Source organism: Hyaena hyaena, unplaced genomic scaffold (assembly GCF_003009895.1).
Source record: "Hyaena hyaena isolate Hyena2069 unplaced genomic scaffold, ASM300989v1 scaffold_63, whole genome shotgun sequence".
NCBI classification, from domain to species: Eukaryota; Metazoa; Chordata; class Mammalia; order Carnivora; family Hyaenidae; genus Hyaena; species Hyaena hyaena.
The window spans coordinates 3,569,618-3,588,678 of NW_024080695.1; the positions used below are offsets into that span (position 1 = coordinate 3,569,618).

General features: G+C 56.8%; 1 protein-coding gene across 1 annotated transcript in view; it reads left to right on the top strand.

Moving 5' to 3' along the window:
• The window catches only part of PPP2R2C (protein phosphatase 2 regulatory subunit Bgamma), a 130,593-nt gene that overhangs the window by 60,618 nt on the left and 50,914 nt on the right, over window positions 1-19,061 (top strand). The window contains exons 2-3 of the mRNA XM_039232158.1: window positions 15,584-15,681; window positions 17,663-17,828. Coding sequence (XP_039088089.1) covers window positions 15,584-15,681; window positions 17,663-17,828 — 264 coding nt within the window. The remainder of the gene's footprint in view (window positions 1-15,583; window positions 15,682-17,662; window positions 17,829-19,061) is intronic.

Below are 19,061 nucleotides of genomic sequence, written 5' to 3' on the forward strand. Positions count from 1 at the left end.
TCCCAAGCAGGCTCCAGGCTCCGAGCCGTCAGCACAGAGCCCGATGTGGGGCTCAAACCCACAAACCGTAAGATCATGACCTGAGCCGAAGTCAGACACTTAACTGACTGAGCCACCCAGGAGTCCCTTAGGGTTTGGTTAAGCGTTAGTCAGTTAAGCATCTGACTTCAGCTCAGGTCATGATCTCGAGGTTCGTGAGCTTGAGCCCCACGTCGGGCTCTGTGCTGACAGCTCAGAGCCTGGAACCTGCTTCAGATTCTGTGTCTCCCTCTCTCTCTCTGCCCCTCCCCCATCCCCTCTCTCTCAAATAAAAGGTAAACATTTTAAAAAGGCCCATTATGTGTTAATGTAAACAATATTTTTTTTTTCTGGAAAATTACTGTTGGGCGCCTGGGTGGCTCAGTCGGTTAAGCGTCCGACTAAGGCTCAGGTCATGATCTTACGGTTTGTGGGTTCGAGCCGCGCGTCGGGCTCTGTGCTGACAGCTCAGAGCCTGGAGCCTGTTTCAGATTCTGTATCTCCCTCTCTCTCTGACCCTCCCTTGCTCACGCTGTCTCTCTCTCTCTCTCTCTCTCTCTCTCTCAGAAATAAATAAAACATTAAAAAAATAAACTAGGAAAGTCACTGTTCTACAAAACAAAAAAACCTTCACGAGACGAGTAGCGTTTTTGTAAATCTCTTTACTGTCCGGCTTACTAGATGACGGCAGGATCCTTGCACCTGCTTGCAGCCTATTATGATCTGTTGTCTGGCTGAAGTGGTAGAACATCCAGCTTCGCGCAGGCCCGTCTGTAGGTGGAAAGGCAGGGCCTGGGAGCCGCCGGCGTCCTGGGACCACATCTGAGAACTGCCGATTTGGGTGAAGCTCTGAGGTTTTTTTGGTTTTTATGATGGCTTCTTTCAAAGAGCAAACTTTTAAATTTTGATAAGTTACAATTTATCCATTGTTTTTCTTTAGCCATTTCTGCTTTTTATGTCTCGTCTAAGAAATTAAAGTAAGGGTTGATGTTCACTTTTTCCCCATACATTTATCTATGCGTTGGGAAGACCATCTTTTCCTCATCGAATTGCCTGGGTGCCCTTAATGAGACCCACCTGACCACGGATTTGTGGGTCCGTCTGATTCTCTGTTCTGTACGTGTGCCCTCTCAGTGGTAGCACGCTGTCCGATTACTGTAGCTTTATAGGAAGTCTTGAAATCAGGTTGGCTCTGGGCTCCAGCTTTTCTTCTTTTTTATTGTGTAAAATTGTTTTGGCTGTTGCAGGTCCTGATGTAACCCGAACACATATTCACTCATTGAACCCTTACAGCTCTCTGAGCAGATAGGAGTATTTACCCGTTTTGCGGTGCTCGCGGCCAGAAGGAGCCCTGGGGTCTGGCTGTCCTCGGCGAGCACCCCGGTCCTGGTGTGTGTGGTGCTGGGCCGGGCGGGGACTTGGGAGCCGGGGCGACTGTGCTGCTGAGTGGGCTGGGGGCTGGGACTTCAGCCGGATTCAGGGTCTGTGCGGGCGCGGACGCGGGGGCTCTGCCGGGGGTGTGTCGGAGCTGCCTCGTGTCAGCAAGTTTGTGAGCTGATTGTTAAGTGTTTTGGGAATTTTGTAAGCCAGGTATCAAACCGCGAGTGGCTCGAAGTCTCAGGCTCAGCAAACACACAAATCAGGGTGTGCCCTCTGTCTCCCCGCACCACCCGATGAGCCAGTGTTTACCAGCTCAGCACTCACTCCACCCCCGGGGGCCTCAGTTTCCCCATCTGTAAGTGGGGGAGAGGAATGCCACCCCCAAATGCCATCGCTGGCGTTTGGTAAGGTCATAGGTGTGAAGCGTTTGCAGCAATCATGATGCCAAAGTTGAGTGGCAGTCACCACGCTGGCCCCATAGATAGCACCCACCCAGCAGCTGTGGAATTGTGTGCTTGGGCTGGAAGGTCTTGTCTCCAGGAGAAACCTGGGGAGGGAGCCTGAGAACCCACAGCAGATGGGGCAGCACAGGGCACACCTGCCTGGGGGCACCCCAGTCTGCTCATCTCTGTAACGGGTGCAGGGACCCCTGGATAGAGAGGGCTGCAGGGCTGCAGGGCAGCAGGCACGAGATGCGGGGCCCGCCTGGGAGATGGTGGCAGTGCCCTGTGGAGAAGGGACCTGGGGCTGGCCCCGCCGTACTTCACGGTGTCAGGAGCACACCCTTGGGCTCCGCGTGGCATAGAAGCCACCTGCTCGCTACACGGGGACAAATTCGCCCTCGGAGCCTAGGCTTCCCCACATGGAAGTGGCAGAATGGCCCCAAGTCTACGGCTGCGGAGGGGTTAATGCTCCCGGCCAGCGCCCAGCCCGCAGGGGTCTCAGCGAGTGAGTTCCCCTGGGGAAGCTGGGGGAGCAAGGTGCGGGGCCTAGTGGCCTCAGGATGCTCCTGGCCAGTGAATGGGGACCCAGGGGGGACCAGCAGCAACACGACTGAGCGGGCCCCAGGCTGGCCGTTGCCCGCAGCGCCCCACGGCACAGGCACGGCTGTGCCCATTTCACAGATGAGGAAACCAGATCTCAGGAGGCAGAGCTGCCAGCCATAGTCAGCCAGTGCAGAGCCTCAGGGACCCCCATGCGCCCACCAGGGCCGTGCCCTCACCCAGCTGCAGGCACCCCCAATGCCAGGGCTGCAGCAGCTGCAGCAGCCCCTTCGTGGGGGTATCCAGGCACTGCCTATCCCCCTTCCCCTGGCCACACCGCAGCGGGAATAGGCTGCCACCCTGAGCCACACTGTCACCCAGAGGCTGGGCCACAGGGCCTTGTCACGAGCAAGGGGGAGGGGGACGTGGACGGCGTGTGGTGTTTGTTTTGTCTATTTGTGGGCGCTCTCCCCTCACCCAACAGACTCTGGCCAGTCGGGATGGCCCGCTCGGTGCCCATTTCAGCCACTGCTGATTTCCTGTTGCCTAGCGTGGGGTCTAGTATGTAGTTGGCGGTCAGTAAATATTCCTTCAATAAATAAATGGTCCCGTTCGGGGAAACATACAGTCTGGGCTGGCTCAGGGGTAGGGGTTGGGTTGGGAGGGAGAGAGAGAGGCAGGCGAGGCAGTAGGAGCCACAGAAGATTTAAGGGAGGGTCCTGGTGCAGTGGCGTTTCAGCTTCACGAAAGGCCCCCTGGCCGGGGTGGACAAAGGCAGGCGGCCCCGTTTCCAGGAGAGAAGCACTGAGGCCCAGGCCGGGCAGTGGCAGGAAGGGCGGGCCGAGGGGACCACGGGCCGTGCCAGCTATGACCTCAGCGCCCGGCTCCCGAGCCCCACCCCCAGCCCCGGAGCAGACGCAGGCCTGGCCAGGGATCTGGTGGACGCACTGATGTGGTGATGCCCGGAGGGTGTCCTTGTCCTTGGGCTATTTGGCCCTGCAGCCCATCTGCTGACGGGGGGCCGAGGGACCGGCTGATGAGCAGAGAGGCAGGGACTCGTGGCGCCAGGCGTGGGAGGGCCCTGGGCACCCAGCCTGGCCAGACACTGGCAGTCAGTGAGGGTCTGCATCAGGCCCAACCCCCTCCTCTCCTGCCGAGGCTTCTCAGCCTGGCCCTGGAAAGCATGTTGCTGTTTGCAGAGCCCTCCAGCAGCTCTTAACACGACCACGGCACAGACGGGGAAACTGAGGCTCGGAGGGGTGAAACGACAGCCAGGAGAAGGTGACGTTCATTACCGGGTTCATTGGTTCATTACCCAACGGCAAATTCACCGCACCTCAGCCCCCCTCTCTCTCACGTATTAACTCTTCCCCTCTGCACTTCCTTTCGATATCCAGACAATTCTGTTGGTTTGTGTGTAACGACAGCGTACTGCCGATCGCAGTTACCCGTTTTTGAGCAGTTGCTGGTTTCTGTCGGGCACCTTTGTGGACGTTGCCTCGGGTCCTCACAACCAACCCGGAGATGTGACAGCATTGCACCCACTTTAGAGATCGGGAAACTGAGGCTCAGGCAGTCCCAGCACAGGAGGTCTTGCTCCCAGACCTCCCAGTGCCTCCGCGGTGCTCTCAAATCTCGGCGCACCACAGGAGAACCTGTCAAAACAGATGCCAGCCACCCATGATTCTGATCCCCTGGGGCTGGGCGGGGCCCCTGGGAATCTTCATCTTCGGGAGAGAAGCCCAGCAGCTTGTGCTGTAAGGACATAGGCAGGGAGCCGGTGGTGTTCTCTGAGTCCCTTTCACCTTGACCGTAGCCCGAGGCCAGCTCTGAGCACATCTCACCCGGCCCAGAATTAAACGCAGCCGCCTGACCAGGTCCTGCTGACCACAGGCCAATCCACAGCCACCCCCTCCCACCTTCCCTCAGCCCACCTGCCTCCCAGCCGGCCGGGCCAATGGGTCTGGCAGCCATAGCCCCCGCCCTGCCTGGACCCCCCCCTCGGGGAGCACCCACGAGAGCACTATCCCACCCTCGCTCTGGCTTCCACAACAGCCCCCCAGCTGGTGGAGCCGGGTGCCGCCGTGGGTCAGGGGTCCCAGGGTGCAGGGCCATTCACGGCCTCCCAACCCCGACTCAAGCCTGCTGGGGCCTGTTCTAAAGAGCATCACGCTCACAGTGCAGTCCTATCAGCGGAAAAAGGGCTGAAGGCTACACGTGGGGAGGGACCTTGACCACATGCCAGGCAAGCGAAGCAGACACAGAGGCCACACGCTGCGTGGTCCCAGTTACAGGGAGTGTCCCAAAGAGGCAAAGCCGCAGGCAGCGGAGGGGTTGGCAGGGAGAGAGGAGTGGCTGCGGACAGGTCCGGGGGCTCTCTCTGGGGTGATGGGAACGTTCTGGAATTAGGCAGCCATAGAACCCACTAAAAACCACCGAAGCGAAGCATACAGTTGGAAGCATGAACTTGACGTTACGTGAATTCTGCCTCCGTTTTTATAACGCCGGAATAAAAGCGGCAGCAACAGGATCATCGTGATGCTGGCTCCGCTCCTCACAGCTACGGAACCAGAGCGCCACCGGACAAGTGAGCAAGTGAGCCGCAGGGGTGAGGTGGGCTCCCACTGTCCCTGCCACTCCACCCTGTCCTGAGAGCCGCTCAGGTGGCCAGGCCTGTGCCCGGCCCGCCCCTGAGCTCACGTCCTGCCCCTTTCTCCTTCATGCACCTGCTGCCCTCCTTGCTGACCTGCAGCAGAGCAAGCGGATGCCAGCCTCTCAGGGCCTTTGCACGTGCTGCTCCCCCTAATGCCTGTGTGGCTGCCTCTCTGGCTTCCTTTGGGTCTCTGCTCAAATGCTCCTTCTCCAGGAAGTCTTCCCTGACCTCCCCGACTAAAACAGCACCTCCCGCCTCTTCCATCCCCTTTACTTTTATTTTTCATCGTAGCTCTTCATCCCCAGAAAAATAATCTGTATTTCTATGAAAATTTGCTTCTTTGTGTCCTGCACTAGAGAGTGAGTGTCCTGTGGGGAGTGTAGTACCCTGCGGAGTTCCCCGTGTATGCAACCGTGCCTGGGATACAGTAGGTGCTCAGTTACTGTTTCTTTTTTAATTAAATTTCTTTTTTTACTTTTATTTTTAAAATTTTTTAGTGTTTATTTTTGAGAGAGAGAGAGAGACAGAGCATGAGCAGGAGAGGTGCAGAGACAAAGAGAGACACAGAATCTGAAGCAGGCTCCAGGCTCTGAGCTGTCAGCACAGAGCCCTATGCGGGGCTCAAACTCACAGACTCCAAGATCATGATCTGAGCTGAAGTCGGATACTTAACCAACTGAGCCACCCAGGCACCTCTAAATTTCTTTTTTTAAATGTTTATTTGTGTGTGTGAGAGAGAAAGAGAACAAGCATGGGAGGGGCAGAGAGAGAGGGAGACAGAGAATCCCAGGCAGGCTCCTCACCGTCAGCACAGAGTCTGACATGAGGCTTGAACCCACTACAAGATCATGACCTGAGCCGAAATCAGACACAACTGACTGAGCCACCCACGTGCCCCTAAGACTCAATTTCTTTTTTTTTTTTTAAATAGTTTATTGTCAAGTTGGTTTCCATATAACACCCAGTGTAAAACTCAATTTCTTATTGTAAAATATACACGAGATAAAATTGACCATTTTAGCCATTTTTAAGTGTACAGTTCAGTGGATTTAAGTACATTTATGGTTGTGCAACCATCCCCACTGTCCGTTTCTGGCACCTTCTCATCATCCCAAGCAGAAACTCTGTACTTCTTTTTGAGTCTTGTATCCAGCCGTCCACATTAAAGACATCAAACCCTAGCCAACAGTGTCCCTTTAAACAGGAACTTAATAACTCCCCATATTCATTAACATTCTCTTGAGTGAATAAATGAACAGTAGTCAGACTTACTGGGTGCCTGCCCCACGCGCTAAGTGATGGGCAGCTCAGCCTTTCAACCGCCTTGGAAGGTGTGTGTGGCCATCTTTGTTTTGCAGGTGATCAGTTGGACTCAGAGAGGTGAAGTGCCTTTTCCAAGGTCACACAGCTCGTAAGACTGGGATCTGAGTGCATATTTCCCAGCTGGTAGCCTGTGACTGTCCCATGGAGTAACTACACTGTGGGGACATAACTACCCCAGCCCAGCACCCAGCCCCTCCCCCAGGCCCACCCCTCTCCCCCAAGGGCATTATTTGAGCCCCTCATTCCCAGGGTCCCCGGCTCTGGCTGGCTGACCACGGGGCAGCAGGCACATTTTGGGGCCACAGTTCGAGGTCCCAAAGTTCTGTTTCACCTGGAGCTTTGGGGGCAGGTGCTGGAATGACGGAATGGTTTCTCAGCCTTTAAAATTCATTAGTGCTCAGCCCAGATTAAATGCTTACACGACTTGTCATCCCTTGGGTCTCCTGTGGGGCTGGCTCTGGGGAGGGATCCTGGGTCCCGGACTCACCTCGAGAGGGTGAAGGGAGCCACCCTGCACGGCGCCTGGTCCTTGGGGCTCTTGGCCACATGTAGTTCCCATCCCCCACCCCCTCTTGCCCCCTGCCCAGGAGGGGGTGTGATTTTAGAAGGTGGTGACTGATCCCAGGGGCGGGGTGGGTGTCCCATCCGTGGGCGGGGACTACAGCTCCTGTGTGACTCCAAGTGGCAGCGAGGCCAGCCCGTCTCCCACCTGCGGGCAACTGGGGCTGGACGCCCCCTTCCTGCCCTGTGTGTGAGCTCTGACCCCCGGCAGGCAGAACCTGGGGTCCTGGGCCTCCGGGCTACATGGGTGGGAGGTGGTGGCAGCTGAGACCCAGTGCAAAGTCCCTCCCCAGCCCCCCACCAACCCCTTTGCATTTTACTCCAGCCTTGTGAGCCGAGCACCACCCGAGGAGAAGCTCGCCCCACCCAGCCTCTGCCCAAAGCCTGGGAGCTCCCCCACCTCCCCCCCTGCCCACATTCAGGTCGCAGGAGGGGACTTTTCACAGACCTGTTCGGAGACAGGGCTCGGCTCCTGCAGCAGAGCAGATCCAGCAACAGCATGATCGGGGCCCCAAGGTGGTGCCAGGAGCCCCCGTGAGCTGGGTGCTCACTCCCAGGGGAGCGCGGGTGTGGGGGCAGGGGAGCGAGGTGAGCTCAGCAACTCTGTGGTGGGGGCTCCACCCCTCCATCAGACCTTGGTCAGGGCGTCATCTTCCCTGGACGAGGCCTTGGACGGGTCCGGGCCTGCGTGGTTGCCCTTGGGGGACTAAGTAGCCTGTTGTCATATACGCGGTAGTGACGGTCCTGCCCCAGGTGATGGTCCAGAGGCCGACCCAGACTTGGCATTTCCCCTTCTGTGCCCCCACAGCAGCCCGCTGGGCCCGCCACTCTCACCCCCTACCTGCCGGGAGGGCCGCCGGGGAACAGGCCACCTCCCACTTCTGGTGGCTTTTTCCACTCTGGGTGGGCCTAGCAGGTGGATACAGCTGTCTGGTTCTCTCCTGGGTCCTTCCCTGGGTGTTCTGGAAGTTTCCTGCCAAACCTCGCCCCCAGCCCTTGACCCAGGCAGTCACAGCTGTGCATCGGTGGCTTTCCTTGAGCCCTGTGCTCCCGCATTGTCGTTGCCCTTCTGGGAAGCCAGCAGACAGGACTAAGATGACTGATGCCAGCTGTCCCCTGTCCCCAGGAATCACGTGGGCACAGGCCATTGTGTCCTGAGCACAATCAGACCCCAACACCCGGCTTTCCCAGTCTGGGGCCTGGGTCCACCCCCCTCAGGAAGCGTACTCGAGCTCTGCGAAGGTCTCACTAGGCTTGAGAGGGAAGATGTGGGTGGGGACCCTCCCCCCAGCACCTGCTTTCTCCCCGGAAATGCCCTCCCCCTCCCCCACTCCCATTTTTGACCCCTTTAAAACATCTTTTGAGAAGCACCAGGCTGGGGGTCAAGTTCAGGGACTCTGGAGCCAGCCTGCCTGGGAGTAAGTCCCGGCTCTGCACACACCCTGTGGGCAGCTTTTGGCAAGTGATTAATCCTCTCTGTGCCTTGGTTTCTTCATCTGTACAAGGGGTCCATGGCATCCAGCAACTTTAGGAGCTAAGAGGATTCAGTTCTGTGTGTAAAGTGCTAGAACAGCTCCCGGAAGTACCAGGAGGGTAAACTATTACCACGGCCTGTCCTGGTCCAAGGGGTCAGGCCCTGGGTCCAGTTCTCAGGGCCACACCCTGTCCGGGTTCTCAGGCTTCCGCTGCCTTTGATCCCTGGCGTACTGGGCCGCTGTGAGTCCAATGACGTTATCTCCGTTTTCCAAGGGAGGAAACTGAGTCTCGGGGGATGGGACTTGCTGCCTCCCACTGCCTCCCATCCCAAGGGCTGTCACAGGCCACTGTGACCCAAAGGAACCAGGTGTCAGCATGGAGGGCCCAGGGGCTTCCCCAGAGACAGATACTTGGGCTGAGACCTGGAGAACCTTTGGAGTTTTCCGGGTGAACCTGGAAGGGACAGCACTGTGGTCAGAGCACAGAGCTGTAGTGGGGAACCGTTTCTGATCAGGCAGGTCTTCCCTTTTAAATGACTGCACCACCTCCAAAAACAGGTGATCTATGGAGCAGAGCTGGGAGGGTGGCTGTTCTTTATTTTAAAGTTGCGGTGACGCGGCTCTCCCTGGTGACCCCACATCCTGGTCAGCCCCTGCTGTGTAACAGGCAGCCCCAGAACTCAGTGGCTTCCAACAAGAAGCCTTTATTTTTGCTCCTGAGTCTGTGGGTCTGTGCAAGGTGTTCCCTGCACAGAGGCTGTGCTCGCTCACACATTCATGCTGGTTGTGGTCAGGAAGGTGTCTCTGCTGGTCCTTGTGGGCTCTGTCTCACGTCTGGGAACCGACTGGCTGTACACAGGCCCAGCGTGGCCTCCACTGCAGTGGCTTATCGCTGCCGCACTTGCCTCCCATCCTCCAGCAGGCTGGCCTGAGGTTTTGTGGTGAAGCAGGAGTCCCTATTGCAGGTGTACATCCGGGAAGCCATCAGTGCCACCAGGCTGTCACTCCTTGCTCGTCCACACCCCAACCCCATGCTGCCGTTTCCAGAGGCCCCGTCGGATCCCACCCCTCCCCAACCCAAGGCTACCTCTCTGCCTCCCGCGTGTGGCTCCCCAGACCCAGAGCACCCAGCTGCCCTTGTCTCCTTACCCCTTGCCGGCCTGGCCCCCTCCTCCCAGGGGAGCCTAGAGCAGGTGCGGGGGAAGCTCACTCACCCGGTCTGTCCCAGGCTGGCGCCCCGCTGCCCCACCTCCTTCCTCTCACCACGCTTCCTTCCGCGGAAGGCGGGCACCTCTTCCCCCTCTTTCTGGCCGCACCTCCCTCCTCATCAGCCTGACGCCTCTGACAATGCTAATTAAAGGCATTGCTCCCGTCAGAAGGAGCAGGCTGGGCTTTCCGAAGCCCCCCTCTGCCGCGAGCCCCAACACGGATGGATCATTAATGGTGTCGACAGCACTTACGGTGACGGACAGTGATGGACGAGCAGGGCAGGAGTTCCCAGAGACGAGCGTCTTAATCTCCCCCGCAGGTTTGCAGGCTTCTGCCAGAGTTTCCCAGGGAACTTTCCAGGCCACAGAATCATTTGAATTTCACATAAGCCCTGAGAGAACTGCAGCCAGGCGGGGATGACAGCTGGGGCAGTCAGGGCTCAGAGAGGGTGAGTGATTTGGGTGAGGTCACACAGCTAGTGGACATGAGGGCTGCGCCTGGAGTATCTTCCTCTTGATGTCAGCCACTGCGGGTATCCTGGGGACCCAGCAGCCCCTGCCCCCTGTTGTCATGTGGCCTCCTCTCTGCACATGTGTGTTAACTTGATCATCTGCAAAGATGATCCAAATAAGGTCACAGTCCCAGGCACTGGAGGTTAGGACTCCAGCATGCCTGTTGTAGGGACACAGTTCAGTCTGCAGCACCAGTGTGGGGAGGGGGGCTTGGCAGGCCTCACTCACTGGCTGAGTGGCACCGTGAGGCCCTGTGCAGTGGGCACACTGCATGTGTGACTTTGGGCAAGGGCCTTGCCTCTTAGGGACCAAGGTCCCTTCTCTGTAAAGAGAGAATGATGATAAGACAGTAGGATTGTTCTGAGTTTGTATTTCTGGTCCTTGGAAGGCCTTAACTGAAATGGCTTCATTTGCTTTTCATTCTTTTTTGTTTTTAATGTTTTTAATGTTTACTTCTTATTTTAAGAAAGAGAGAGCATGAGTGGGGGAGGGGCAGAGAGAGAGGGAGACACAGAATCTGAAGCAGGCTCCAGGCTCTGAGCTGTCAGCACAGAGCCCGATGTGGGGCTTGAACTCACCAACCACGAGATCATGACCTGAGCTGAAGTCGGAGGCTTAACCGCCTGAGCCACCCAGGCGTCCCTGCTTTTCATTCTTGAAGAATACTTCCACTGGGTACAGAATCCTGTGTTCACAGATTTTTAAATTCTCATTCAGCTCTTTGAACGTCTTCTGGACTGCAGTCATTTGAGGCCTGATGCCTCTGAATGTGACATGTTTTTATTGTAGCTGCTTACAAAATTTTATCATTATTTTGGCTCTCAGTAGTTTAAGAGTCAGGTGTAGCTTTCTTCGTATTCATCCTCTTTGGAGTTAACTGAGCTTCCGAAATGTGTCATGATGTCTTTCCCTTGGGGTTTTTTTCAGTCATTGTTCCTTAAAGTCTTTCTCCTACTCCGTTATCTCTCTCTCCTCTCCTTCGGGAACTCCAATTACACGTGCATTAGACATTGACATTGACCTGCAGATCCCGGAAGATCTGTCCTTTTTTTTTTTTTTTAAATTTATTCTCTTTACTTTGAGTAATTCATATTGAGGTATCTAAGTGTACTAAGTCTGTAATCTCGAATTTTCTGTTAACAATTCGGTGGTCTTCTGTTTCAGATACTGTATTTTTTTAGTTATAGGATGTCCATTTGGTTATTTTTAAAATAGTTTCAGGGCGCCTGGGTGGCTCAGTTGGTATAGTGTCCAGCTTCAGCTTGGGTCACGATCTCACAGTTTGTGAGTTCGAGGCCCACCTTGGGCTCTTTGCTGTCAGCGCAGAGCCAGCTTCAGATCCTCTGTTACCCACCCCCGTCCCTCCCTGCCTCAAAAACAAACATTAAAAGAAATTTTTTTAATAGCACCTTCAACAAGATAAAATAAAATAGTTTCTCTTTGTTGAAATGTCTTTTCTTTTCCATCAGTGGGAGCAAATTTTCCTTGACATCCCTGAGCATCGTGATAAGACCTACCTTAAATTTCTTCATTTGCTAATTCCAACATCGGGACATTTCATGGCCAGTTTCCATGAATCATCTTAAGTATGGGTGATGGGTTCCTATTTCTTTACATGTCTTCATATAATTTTGGATTCTATCCTGGGTGTTGTGAATGATAACATTATAGAGTTTCGAGATGTTTTTAATGTCCCTCCAAAGAGCATTGTTTTGCCTTACATTTTGTTTGTGAGAGGTTAACCTGGTTGAACTCAAGTGCAAACTCCATCTCCAGGGTGATGGGGAAAAGCACAGCCCAGTTCACTTCTTTTCGCCAAAGCTGGGTTGCTTCAAGTCTGTCATATGCATGTGTGTTTTGCAGCCAAAGATTTGGGCAGAGTTTATATGCTGCATTTGGGGACCTCCCCTGTCACCCCCCTTTCCAAAATATACTCCCTCACTTTCCAGCTACTAGGATTCCCCCAGCCTCTGCCTCCTGGTTTATTGAGCCTTAAGTGTAGGACTCTGTCTGAGTTTTAGCAGCTACGTAGTACAGACTGGGGCCTGTCCTCAGACTAAAAGCCATGCAAATGGGACACTCATGCAGTGAGTTTCTTTTTTTTTTCTTTCATAGTTTATTGTCAAGTTGGTTTCCATATAACATCCAGTGCTCATCCCCGCAAGTGCCCTCCTCCATGCCCATCACCGCCCTTCCCCTCCCCCACACCCCCATCAGCCCTCAGTTTATTCTCACTCAGTGAGTTTCACTTGCTAATTTTCCTTTAGGTTCTGCCTGCATTTGGTCCCCTCCAATGCCTCAGGTAGTTGTGTTTTGTTGTTTTGGCTGTTGAGGTTGTATAGTTGCTATTGGTGAGAGAGTTGATCCAATAGGAGCCACCAGCTATTTCCAGAAGCAAAAACTTCTATGGAGAGATTTGGAACAGTGTCTGGAAAACAAACACGTTAGGAATGTGAATTCATGTTATCGACCACACTGCTGGGTTCCCTTCTCTGGTCCAGGTGAGAGGCAACCTGAACAGAGACACCCCCATGTAGGAAGGGGTCCGTATTCAATGAGGGACCCCAGTGAGCACGCGACTGTAGGAGAGGCCACTGAACTGGGGGGCAGGGGTGCTCTCCAGGAGGGCTCCCTGGAGGAGGTGCTGTTGGGACTAGATATGCGTCAAACATTCCAAGATGAGAGAATACACTTTCTGATTTCAAGGTTTTATGGGTAAGAATTTCTAACTCTCAGAGGGAAAGGTAACCCTTTCCTACACCGACCCCTCGAAGATACTCCCTGTAGTGATAAAAGGATGTGAAACCTCCACCAGCGCAAAGGCCTGAGGGGGCAGTGCCATGGCGTGCTTGCTCCAGAAGTGTTTCTACCATGAGACTAGTGGGGCTGGAGGTCGGGGCCCCCAAATCCGCACAGGGGGGTTGAGCCTCCATTCATCCCGCGCACTTCCGAGCTGGCTACTGCGAAGTCTGTGGAGGCCAGAAGCAAGGCAGAGAGGGAACTTTAATTTTTCTGTGCAATAAATTTTGGTAACTCATCGCTCCTCAGAGTCGCGATCCTTCCCCCTGGACCCTCACACCCCGTACTCCCACTGCCAATCCCGGGCAGACACTGTTATAGCCATGCTACAAAACTGAGGCTCAGAGAGGGGGTGTGACCAACCCAAGGCCACACAGCCAAAGCACTGGAGCCCAGACTCCAACCCAGGACTTCCGACCGGTCCCGGAGCAGCTCTGGAGGTTGTCCCCGTGAAGGGGCCTCCGTCTCTCCAGCTGCCATTGGACATAATCGTTGTGTCCCCCCTCAGGGGCTGGCGTGAGTCAGTGGATGTGAAACTGACACATAAATTGTAAATTGCCTGCAGATGTTGGTGTCTGTTACTGTGGTAACCGCCCGGCATCTATGGACGGCGTTCGCTCTGCGTACCGGTGGTCGCACTGGCATTTTAACTTAATAGCATTGCTATTCTCCCGCCATAAAAATAATATAAATTATGCATACGTCCAAACTCATCACATTGTATATATTAAATACGTGCATTGGTGTGTATCACTTATACCTCGGTAAGACTATTAAAAAATACATTCATTACAGAAAATTGAGAAAATGTAGAAAAGTGGGCAGAGAAGCGAAAATATTTTATTTCAGCCACCCCAGAGCAGCCTCTGCTAACATGCTGGGGAATCGTTTTTCGGCTTTTCTTCCCTCTGCCCGGTGTGTTCTGCGTTTGGCCTGGATGTGATCATCGGTCTATATAATTAAAAACATTTTCTATCCTGCTCGTTGCCCCTTAGGGGGTGCTGATAGGAAGCAGCGGAAGCCCGGCTCTGTGGGCTCTGGCTCGGCTGCCCCACGAGCGCCGGCCCTTTCCCCAGCCCCGGGCTCCACGTGTTTCCATTCAGCTGCTCTCGTGGTCTTGTCCTGTCTTTCTAAGTTCAGTGAAATGTGCTTTCATCTTGATCAATGAAAATGTCCAGCCCATCATCCTGCTTCTAAACCACCTTCTCTTTCCTCTTTTGCTGTCAAAGCTGGTATTTACCTATGGCTCAGGCGGCCAGTGCCGCCAGGAGCTGCCTCTAAAAGGCTCTGATTGGAAAAGCAAAGGGCGTTTACCGAACAGGAATGCAAAAGTCCGTCGAGGTCTCGAATAAGAGGTGGCCGGTGCTTCTGAGAAGCAGCAAAGAGTCCCGTGTGAGTGGAAGCGGGAGGGGGGCAGGAGGGGAGAGGAGGCTGGGGGAGAGCGGTGGCACCTTTTCCCGAGTGAAAAACAAGACTTCACAACAAACGTTTTGTTTTTTTCCTGGCGATCTGCAGATACTGCCAAACTAGGTGGGCTTGGGGCTGGGGGAGTGGGTCGGCGGGGGCCCTCTCGGGGCTGGCGTGGCTGGGTGATTGTGCTGCGCTCCCCGCCCCCTCCTGGGACATGGGCTAGCCTGGGCAGATCCTTCCGGAAGCCGGAGGGGTTCTGGATGGGGTCTCTGAGGGGCCTGGCTGGGGATTGCTCAGCCCTCAGTTGGAGGCAATGCCAAGTTCGGTGCAGGTGCAGGAGGAGGGGAGGGAGCGTTTGGGCTCGCCGCGGTCTGTCTCTGGGGACCACAGACCACTCAGGCTTTAGACCGAGACCTTCTTTGCTTTGCGCTGAGGTCAGCTGGGGGGTTGATCTAGAAGGTTTGGGGTGGCCTCCCTCTTGCTGTGCTGGGGCTGGCTATGCAGGGGCAGGGAAGAGTCCTGGGGAGATGGGGTGGAGTCTGGATGCACTGCAAGGGCCGGGCTGGGAGAACTGGACATGACATGCAAGACGGACAGAGGGAAAGGGGTCACGAGGCTCCAAGGGGCTGGGGGGTGGGGTGGGGGAGCTGTTACCACCCGAGAGGGAGGCTGCGGAGGAGGGCTTTGGGACGGAGCAGCATCCGGTTCTGGGGGCCCGCGGGGGGTTGGGCATCGCTCTGGCAGCTGTAGGAGACTGGGGTGGGGCTGAGATCTGGGCTGCGGTTTGTCGGAAAGTAGGTCCTCTGTGCTAAGGCCGGATCAGGCATTCTGGTGCCTACAGAGTCCGGGCCAGGAATGTGAAGCTTATGGGGGCCCCACTGATGGGGGGCTCACGGGGTGGGGGGGCAGGGATCACCACAGTTGGTCCCCACGGGCCTCCAGAGTAAGGCTAGTGTCCGCTCTGTGGCCCCGTCACCCGGGCAGCACGTGAAACCCCCACACTGCTTCTGGAAGCAAGAGGGGAGAGGAAGGCAGGGAGCAGGAAGCAGACAGAGCGAAGCAAGCCCACGACTTGTCGTGCAGCCGGTGGGGCGGGGACACGGGGACCACCGGCCCCTCGTCAGTGCCCCGACCCCTCGGGCTCCTGCCTGCAGACGGTGGCCTGACCCAGGGGTGCATTCTGTGGGAGTGGGTGCTCGTTCCGTCGACCGCGGCTCTGGGGTCCTAATGAGCCACACCTTCCTGTCTCTCCCCCCACAGCCGATATCATTTCCACCGTTGAGTTCAACCACACCGGAGAGCTGCTGGCCACAGGCGACAAGGGTGGCCGGGTCGTCATCTTCCAGCGGGAACCAGAGGTGCGGCCGGACCTGGTAGTGGCGGGCGGGGGGCTACACCCAGCACGGGCCCTTGCTCACCCCGCCCTGGGTCCCAGAGAGGCACTCTGGGCGGGCGGGGTGGCTGCTGCCCTGGCTTAAGCCTGTACTCCTGCCCTGTGGCTGGGTGAGCCGGCGCCGTCCCGGCCCTAGCTGGGGGGACAGGGGGACTGGGTTTTCTGCTGGTGCGGGGCTGCCCACAGGCCGGGGTACGCTCCGCCCAGGCCTCGCCCTGGTGGGATTCGTCGTCCAGCAGAATTCTGGGTAAGCAAGGAGTGGCCTGGATCACTCCACACCGGGGCAGTGCTGCTGAGCCACTAAAAGAAAGCTCGTGATAAAAAGACCCCCATTTGTTGAGTACCTACTATGTGCAGTCCCCTTGCTATGCTCCTCAAGGACGTTTCTCATTTACTCTCCACTACCCACCCCGGAGCGTGGGGACCGACACCCATTTTACAGATGAGGACACATGGAGAAGTCACCCAGCCAGTGATCAGAGACCAGGGACTGACACCAAGACGCCAGCCTGCCTCTGAAGGGGGTGCCCCCCACACCGCACAGGTGCAGGGATTAGCTGCTGAGGACAGGATGGTGGAAACCAAGGAGGTCGACAGGGAAGAGGGAGGAGGGGGGGAGGGGCCATGGAGAAGGAGGGAGAGGAGGAGGGAGATGTTGCCGACACATCCCTGCTCCAGTCAGTTCCGGAGCTGATGGAGGTCTGCCTCGGGTGCTCACCCCTCCCCCTCCCCACGGCGGCCTCAGTGGTACCGTCAGGTGCCATTAGTATTTGCATTTCACAGAGTGGGAGGCTGGGGCTCAGAGGTGTGGAATCGCTTAGCAAGGACACGTGGCCACAAAGCAGACAGCTGAACATCAGTCACCCTGGCCGGAGCGCGCGGATTGTACGAGAAGGACTGGGGTCACCGGCCGGGCTTTACAAAGCCAAGCCTCCTTTTTCCAAAAAGAAATGAAATCGCTAGATGCCGGTTTCTCGACTTTGAATTTTTCTCCTGTTAGTCGTTTTCCCTGTTCTGGTCCCGCCGGCCTTGGTTGCAGGCACTGCTCACGGGAGATGAAGGGATTCAGCCGGACACCCAGGGGGAACTTTCTGGAAGCAGGGCAGGTGTAGAAACACAGCATTTGGAAAAAATGAGCGGGAAAGTTGAAATTGTGCATGGGGGAATGTCTCCGCTTTGCTCCCAGCAGGTGATTCTTCTGGTTGAAGCGTCATGTGGTCACACACACTGAAATTGTCTCCCAGGCCAGCTGTCCCCGTGCCCGCAATGGTCTCCTCACCGCACCACGTTGAGGAATCTACCACGGGGGTCCCTGTTGGGAGTTCGCTGCCTACACTGGGGTGGGGCCTCCCAGGAGAGCCAGGGGACGGTATTCTCTCCCCGGTCTGACATCGCAGGATGCTCTGCCACAGTGTGAAATCTGCTCCCAAGGCGTTCATTCCTCAAGTCAGGCCTGAGATGGACACTCGGACTGGGGGAGCAGCCCAGAGCATTGACCTTGGCGTCAGACAGACCTCAGAGGCGCGGATGACAGTGCTTAGTGGACACGTGGCCTTGTGGGGGGTGATCAGTTCACCTCCAAGCCTCCACTTTCCCATCTGTAAAATGGGGACATCCACGGTGTCCACTGCAGCGGGGCCGTGAGGCTAGAACAAGATGAGGAGTGAGAAGTGCTTCACTCCGTACCTAGCACATAGTAGGTATTCATCAAATGTGACCAGGTAGCCTGGTTGCTGGTGGTTTTACTCGTTGGACAGAGGAGGAGACAGGGCTTGGTTGCCTTTGACCTGGGATCGGATCCACCAGCGTTGCTGGATGCGGGCCGCCCGGCTGTCGGGCTCTCTGAGGGTTGGGTCAGTGTGCCCCTCGCCCCTGCCCTGGGGGCCGCTCCTGCCCCACCCCTGCCCTCCTGGGGCTCAGGCCCCCTTGTCTGGGTTTTCTTGCAGAGTAAAAATGCACCTCACAGCCAGGGCGAGTATGATGTCTACAGCACCTTCCAGAGCCACGAGCCGGAGTTTGACTATCTCAAGAGCCTGGAGATAGAGGAGAAGATCAACAAGATCAAGTGGCTTCCTCAGCAGAATGCCGCCCACTCCCTGCTGTCCACCAATGGTGAGTGCGGCCGTCAGGCACCCTTTCCCGCCACGTGGGGGCGGCGGGCATTCTTCTAGCCCCTGAGGACCCCAAAACCGTGTTTTGAGCAGCCTGTGACTCTGCTATATCTTAGCCTTTCCCCACGGTTGGACGTGAGGCTCATTCCCACTGTTCCAAAGAGCTGTCCCAGGGATGGTGTGGGGGGAGCTTGGTAACCCCGATGACGGGGGCAAGCTTTGCTCTTCCAGAAGAGTGGGATCACCGCCTGGCAGTGTGGGCCGGGCCACAGGAGGGGCGCGGGTCTAGGAGCCTGCCTGGCCTCCTGACCGTCCTGCCCCAGGGAGAACACGGGCGCCCCCCGGGGCCCCCAGCCTCCTGGCCAGACTCCTGCTTCACCCCCTCGGGGCAAGGCTCCTGGGGCCAGAGGTTCAGCTCCCCACCCCACCCCCCGCCCCCGCGCGCTCTGCTCTGCCTCCTGCACCTCCCACCCCCCATCGTCATCGTCGCTGGTGCCTGGACTCTGTCCCAGCCCTGTGACCCTGAGGCAGTGGCCTTGCTTCTCTGAGCCTCGGTTTCCCCACCTGGGCAGCGGGGTGGATGCAGCTCCTCTGGCACCCCGAGACCAGCCAGCGCCGCTGCAGCGTGTGTGAGCCTCACAAGAGCCCAGGCTCGGTGCAGCCGCTCAGGCGTCCTCAACTCCACCAACCCAGCCTTGTGCCCAAAGGCTGCCCCCCGCCCCTCACCTGGCCAGCCCATCGTCCTCAATTGTAGGACCTCCACTGGGGGCCACCTTCCACTGAGCCTTCACTGATGCCCCTCCTGCAGCCGGTCCTGGCCCCTCCCGGCCCCAGGCCTGCCCTCCCCCGCTGTGCCACGTGCGGGATCTGAGACCCCTACGGGCGCCCGGCACGGGGTCGTGCTCCGTCAGCGCCAGAGCAGACGCAGTGCGGGGCTCCCCAAGATGGGACCTGGCCCTGCGCCTTTCCCATCTGACTCATGATGGGTGCGCCTGCCTCATGGAGGTGCTGGGAGGACGGAATGGCGCGAGGCCACGGCGGGGCTGGAGCGGGGCCGGAGCTCCCGAGCCGCACACGTGGTTTTCCTTTCGCCGTGGGAACAGGATGCATCAGTCTCTTCCTGGCCTTTTGGAGGGAAGGCAGCTTCAGGAGCTGCCTGCAGCCCCACCCTCAGAGCTTCTCGCCCCCGGGTTCAAATCCCAGCTGCTCCCTTTCCGAATGCGTGTCGTTGGGT